At 25.9% G+C, this 7,461-nt stretch overlaps 1 protein-coding gene across 1 annotated transcript in view; it reads left to right on the top strand.

The window, feature by feature from the left end:
• The first annotated feature begins 685 nt into the window (after window positions 1-685).
• The window catches only part of LOC111621944 (endoribonuclease Dicer-like), a 132,753-nt gene continuing 125,977 nt past the window's right edge, over window positions 686-7,461 (top strand). Inside the window, exons 1-2 of the mRNA XM_023364196.1 lie at window positions 686-992; window positions 6,191-6,286. Coding sequence (XP_023219964.1) covers window positions 6,191-6,286 — 96 coding nt within the window. The 5' untranslated portion in view covers window positions 686-992. The remainder of the gene's footprint in view (window positions 993-6,190; window positions 6,287-7,461) is intronic.

Here is a 7,461-nt window from a genome sequence, read left to right as displayed (position 1 = left end):
TTAAAATATNAATTAAACAAATAACATTATACTAGTCACTAGTCTATTCAATGCAGTATGAAAATGCCTACATACTTGGCCCTCAGCATCAGAATTTTGAGCTCGGCCATCCGGCCTGTGCTGTACATGTTTTGATAGAAATGATTGTCGTTATTTATTCGTATCGTTTTAAAATGTTACCCTTTGTTAATTTTAATAATTCTCTTAATCTAAAAAAATTTTATAGTTCAACTGCTTAATGTTCGATTATTTTTAATTTGAATACTCTCATTTTAATAACAGGTAAATGAAAACATAACCGACACGTCGTGTATCCGCTATTAGCAAGGCTGCGGCTCTCGACGTTCACGTTTTACATATGAAAACTTCGGCCGCAACCTCGTTACTATTACAGATGCAATTTAATTTCAGAAATAGACAATATTACAACTGCTTTCAGCTCCTGTCCAAATTCATAGCTTAATCGGTATTTCCAAATAGCTGAACTTTGCCTAACTCTAAATATGAATAATAAATATATTTTAAAGAATTACTGATAAGTAATTTTAAGAAAATATTCTGATCTTATTCCTTTATTTTCGTGTATAATTATTTAATTTGCTATGTTTTTATAATTTTTATTTTTATTTTTTTTTTATTACATCATTAATTATTTGGTTTTTGGTTATGTTTTATTTTAGCCCATCAGATGGCATCGTCATTCGCCATTTTGATTACATATTTTGTTCTTCCAAACGGAATCACATGCATGATCGGAATTATAGTTTTGCATTCATATAGCGTTTTAAGTAGAACATGCCTTTTTGCTGGGAAATTTTAAATAATGACACTTTTAAATCTGATTGTAATGTTTGCGTTTCGGATCTTTCAATAGCTCATTTTTTTGAATCGAGTTCCTAAATTGTTTATGATTTAAAAATGCTATAAATAAGAAATTTGAAATCAATTTTATTTAAATTGTGGTGAAGTTAACATTTGTTCACTTTCTGAAGGTAAATCTCTTTGATTTGACTAAATTAATAATTTTAAATTTAAATTTAAATTTTCTTTAAATCTGTTAAGTCTGATGTAAAATTTATTTTGATCTGCTGAAGTAAAAATGTTTAAAAATATGAATTAAATTAATAATNTAATTTTTATAAAATGTTGTATTATCATAATGAAAATGTTATGATTTTAACAGCCTGCATTATATATTCTTTCTGTAATATCTTAACTTTCAAATCAGTAATCTATGACATCTAAAGTCGTAACCTATGGAAAAATGAAGAATGATGATGTGATTAACAAAAAGAGATCTGAAAAACATTTTAATATGATTTCTCTAAACAGAGATTCTAATTTTATCTTATAATAAAGTTTTGATTTAATTAAATTTAAGATTGTCTTTGTGAACTTTTGACTGTCCATTAATTGCAAGTACAGTTTTTGAGCAATTTATGACTCCCTTCCTCCACTTTCTGTACAATGATGTAATTTTGGCAAACTCCATCTTCTTCAATTTAATGTACAATAATTCATGGACCCCTAACATTGAAGAAATAACTTAAAATATGTGCAGAATTTTTTAAAATGGTAGTTTATTCAGGACTAATAATTAGGCATGAAAGAACACATTTGTGTACCACTAAAAAAGACCATGTAGATCAGTGTTTCTCAATGGGGGCAATATCACCCCCATGTGGGCATTTTTCTATGTTGAGGGGCGATTAGTAACAATTTATATTTGGGGGCGAAAAACAATTTTCTGGGCAATATAGTAAAACATTATATTAAGAATAATTAGATATTTTATTTGTTATATTGTACAATAATTAAACAAATAACATTATACTAGTCACTGGTCTATTCAATGCAGTACAAATTTGGCATTATCCTTGGCCCTCAGCATCAGAATTTTGAAGTGAAGGGGGGATACTACATAATGGTTTTATTAAGGGGGTGATACTATGTTGAAGGGGGCGACGATTCGTTAGAGGTTGAGAAACACTGATGTAGACAATCCCTTCTCATCATGTACAGTATAGTGATGCATTTTTTATGATCCCCTCTCCTTTAAACTGTACATGTAATTAATGGTTGGTCCCTTTTCTTATTTTATCAAAGTAATCACTGTGATTAATTATAATCTAAAAAGATTATCACTAACCATAGAACTCTGTATAAAACAATTATTAAATACAGATCAGTTTAATTTTGGAAAAATTATAATATTGACATTTAGATTGGATGGTTGGTTAAACTTCTTGGTGCAAAACTACAAAGGTCATAGTTTGTTAAGATTCATATTTATTAAATTAGGATATGATTCTGTTTGTATGTACTGTACAATATCATAACCAGAAAAAACTCTGTATAAAAAAGATGGTAAAAATAATTAGTTATTTAAGTAAACTATAGAAAATATTGAAAGATTTAAGACAATTCACAAATAATTTTATAATTATAAATTTAGTCCTACAAAATTAAAAAAGTGATAATAAATTATGTTAAACTTTTAATGTGATTCTATTACATTTCTATCTGAAAGGTATTTAAGTTTTTCATGTGAAAGCTTTTGATCAATTATGATGATATCACATTAATTTAGCTTAATTACTTGACACATTACTAATTATTTTAGCCAATATACTGTATAGTACAATAGTATAACATATATAAATTTTTATTTATTTTGACTCTTACTGCTCTCTGGGACTTAAGAACGCCTTTAAATCTACCCATATTGGGTTTGGCCAGGCCCACACTGGAAGTGGCTGGGTGGGGCCTAGCATGTCTGGGACAAGATTAACTCTAACTCTAAAAAATTTCAGGGTTTTTCAACCATCTGGATTTGATTCTGGCTATTCCAGAGTGACAGGCTGATGCCTTAACCATCTTGACCATCTGACTGTCACAATATTTATACTATAAAAATTGTTTTTAGAAGTGAATATATTTTAAAAAATTAAATGATATAAAATTTAGTCAGAAGTTAGAATATAAAAGGAAATATTTTAAATTTGTTCTGAATTGTCATTTTATTGATTAAAATTCTTAAGACAAATTGGTTTAACATTTATAAATGTGATTTCATTTATATATTAATCAGATTTGCCAATATTCATTATATATTAATAATAATGATTGCTACAAAATCATTAAAGGCCAAATAATCAATCAAGAAGTTTACTAAAAAATGTCTATTCATGAATTGGATAAATATAAATTCAGTGTATTGTATTTAAACAATATATAGATATAAATATTAAATCATTATTAATATATGTAAAGGTATTCAGATTTCAAATTTGTCATTGAAGTTTTAAAATAGCTTAAATTAATGGAATGGGATAAGTTACCATTTTCATAATAAAAATATATAACAAGCTGTTCAGTTTCAAGACCAATGTAGAAAAAAAATCACACAAGTAATTTTAAGCATATAGTCACTTATTAATCAAGTTTAAAAAATTTTCTTTTTGAAATACTTTAAACTGTTATTTTAAAATCAGAACTAACTCTGTATACTCTTTCACAACTAAATTATGATAGAAAAATTATGAAATTTTTCAGTATAAATAACAGTGTTCTGATGTCCTGTATTAATTTGTAATGTCTTCATTTTCATAGTTATTTTATTCAACTGAACTAAGTTCTGCCAGTTATGTGAACTATTTCAATTTAAAATATTTGATTTTTTAATTAAATTTTTAATGTAATGAAATTTTATATTTGTAAAATTGCAAAAAAGATTTTTTTTTGTTTTTTATATAGCTGTTAAAGTTTAGATATTTTGTTAACCCCAACTTCTATCTTATAATTTCATAATTATGCAAGTTTTAGTTGTAACTTGCATAATTGTGTCATATCAACAAATTAATAATTTATAAGTATAAAATATTTGAGAGATTGTATTAAATTATTTTTAGGATTTAACATACATTATTTTTGATTAAAATTTGACTGGTTTATCCTAAACTGTGAAACAAGTATTTAGTCAATTTATTACATTATCATAATTAACAAGGTTGATTTACATATTTCAATTAAGAAAACTGTTTAGAATGTTCATAGTGAATATGAGATAAGAGTTTATTAGTGTAATAGGATATTATACATCAATAACTTTATATTGAACTGCTGAACTTTTGCAATGTAAAGACATACCGTGTTTCCCCGAAAATAAGACACTGTCTTATATTAATTTTTGCTCTGAAAGATGCACTAGGTCTTATTTTCAGGGAATGTCTTATTTTTTCCACGAAGAAGAATTCACATTTATTATTGAACAAAAAAATTAAAAGTCAAACTTAGGTGAGAGTGACATATATCCGGTCGTGTTGAACTGAACTTAAATAAAACCGAACTGAACTTACAAAGTTCCTGTGCTGGAGTGGACTTCTCACTCTCGCTTCAACTTAACTTTTTTATAGCGTCAACATCGGACTCGATGACCAATTAGTGCTTACTGAACCGTAGCACTATGCAAATGTCATGTGGCGTGATTCCCGGCTGACCAGTTAGCCATCACCAGCCATAACGTTATGCAAATCTGTGATTCCCAAGCCATAGTCTTATGCAAATCATGCCGTGTGGTGTAATTGTCTGCTGACCGATCAGTGGCTGTACTTTCAAAAAGCCAACGGCCACTTTCAACCATCTGTCGATGACCGTTACGAGTAAAAAAAAACTTTGCTAGGTCTTACTTTTGGGGAGAGGCCTTATATTTAGCAATTCAGCAAAACCTATTGTAGGTCTTATTTTCAGAGGATGTCTTATTTTCGGGGAAACACGGTAGCTACCTTATTTCATTGTTTCATTATATTTACTTTCTCTTTCTTTATACATGTAGTTAAAAAATTTTAAATTTTATTCATAATTATAAATGTCATGAAACAAGCAAAACTGTATTAAAATTAGTATTATAACCTGTAAAAGATATTTTATATTAGTGAGCAGACTTCTTGTTTTTGACATTTTTTTTATGAATCTACAAAGTTTATTATAATATTTCATCTGTATGAAGCTCAGCATTAGGTTTTGTTTTTTAAAATTAATACTACAAGTATTATAATACCAATATTATAAAAACTTTTATGATTTTTAGTTTATGAGTCAGTTATAATATTTATAGTAGTACTTACATTTTCTATGATAATTTTTGATATAATGGTATTTAGTTTTTTGCTTACCAGTTACATTTTCACTGGTAAAAAAAATCTGTGCTGGTTCCATTATAAGAAGTGTTAATGTACAGAATAATTACAAAAATATTTTAATAGTTATTAGAAGGTTTACTTTGTATTCTTGAGTAAGAAAACTTTAATTTTGAAGATAGATTAGTTAGTTTAGGTCAATAAAAATTTGCTGGTTGTGTTTTTATTTCACTTTTAAAAAATGTTTGTAAATAAATCTCAATGCTAAACATATATAACTATGTTAGTTTAGTTATATAAATCATGTAGTACTGAAATACATTATATTGTATAAATTATATTTTTATATATGTATTTCTTTATATATAAAAACTATATATAATTAAATTTTAAAGGTGGAGATTTTAATGAAAATTTCAAAAATGAAAGATTTTAAGGAAATTTAATGTAATTTAGTAATCTTTAAAATTTTTTTCTTTTTTATCTTCTTACTCTGTATTGAAAAAACATATCAAAGAACTTGTGAGTTTAGCAATTAATTAATTTTGTATGAATGTTTACAGCCCTCTTCAGGTATTTAAAAACAACAATTCAGACATGCAAGTCTAAGTATTTAATGCAAAACAATGAGTCACAGTAGTAGTTTCCCAAAATGAGAATGAGCAAGATGCTGCAAGACTTCATGCACCTTAAAAATATGATGTGGATTTAAAATAAAATTCTTAATTGTGCTCTATGTAATTTCCATTTTTTCTTCTCTGATAGTGTAAACCTAAAACTGCATCTGTCAAGTCTTTATATGTTGGGGTCTTACTATACATTAAAATCAATTGCATTATTATAAAATTATACAGAAAGTATCTTTGATTGTATTAATTTTATGCAAAATTTACATTTGAAGTTACATAACTGGATTTTCATACAAGTTTGAGACTGCATATACATATAATTAATAAATATTTCTTTTCAAGAAGTAATTATTATCAATTTTGGAGAAAAGAATGCATTTTAATTTTTTTGATATTAATAATCATTCATTTTTTTTTAAATAGATGGAGAGTAAAATTCCTGAATCATCTACTCGTGGACGTCGCCAACATTTAGTTGAAAACGTCAATACTAAAACTTTTACTCCAAGAGAATATCAGGTTAATAATTTTTTATTTATATATTTAAAACATTTACTCAACGAAAGAATAAAATGTATAACTTGTTTATAGGCATAAATATATATGTTCATAAAGTGAATTATTTCTACTGAATTTTTGTTACAAGAAAATATTTGATAAATTTAAATTATTAGCTACTACTTAACTATTATGTCAAAGAGAATGGCATCTAAAGACATTTAAAATGATAATGGAATCAAAAGTTGAAAGTATATTGATTATATAAATTTGATGTGATGTCATATGAGATGAATTTACTACAACATTGATTTGTATTTTTTTAAATAAAGATATTCAGCTATATTTTTTAAACCTTAATGATAGTTTCATGTAATCCAGATGGAAACCAATTATGATGAAATTGAATTGATATTAAAATGTTATGCACATTGAATTATGGAAGAAAAATTTTTTGAGATTTAAAGGAATTTCAAATTTATACTTTAATAATATAATCATATAAAATAGTTTTCTTCCAAAATATATATATTTTTAAAGATTTTTATGAAATAATTAAAATTTGGTTTGATATTCTTGCTTTTAAAATTTATTATGAGTATTGAACCATATTTATATTCTTCATAAATCATATGTGATTTATGAAAATTAAAGATTTTGATAGAACATTCTTTACCAAATTCCAAATCACAAATTAACAGTAGTAAAAGTTCAGCTATGTTTATAAATTCAAAAAGTATTTTATTTATTTATTTTACTTTTAGAAATAAGATTGAACTCGTATTATTATTTTTTCATGAAAGTTTAATATATTTATTGGCTCTTCAGAGAATAAAATCAGTTAAAATATACTGAACAGTTTAAATAAACTTTGAGTTTTTTGTTTGTCTCAAAAATTACTTGAAAATCCAGCACTTTCATCATTATGTTGGATACAGTTAAAATTTGTTACTTTATTAATTTTAACATTAAAAATGCAATTTATAATTAATATACAGGGTGTTCCAAATTAAACTTGACATTTCTCAGCTGGCTACAGCAAAAACTATTTAATCTGAAAGTCATGAAAGTTTGGGAATGCCTTAATGAGATGATGTGAATTTTTTTAGAGCAAAAAAAGTTAGTTCTAAAAACCATCATTAGAGGATGTATTATAGCTTTATACAGAACAATGTCTGTAAACACAAGGTCAGGGC

Source organism: Centruroides sculpturatus, unplaced genomic scaffold (assembly GCF_000671375.1).
Source record: "Centruroides sculpturatus isolate CEXI.00-Female unplaced genomic scaffold, Cexi_2.0 scaffold31, whole genome shotgun sequence".
Taxonomy (NCBI): domain Eukaryota; kingdom Metazoa; phylum Arthropoda; class Arachnida; order Scorpiones; family Buthidae; genus Centruroides; species Centruroides sculpturatus.
This window is presented reverse-complemented; position numbering and strand designations above follow the sequence as displayed.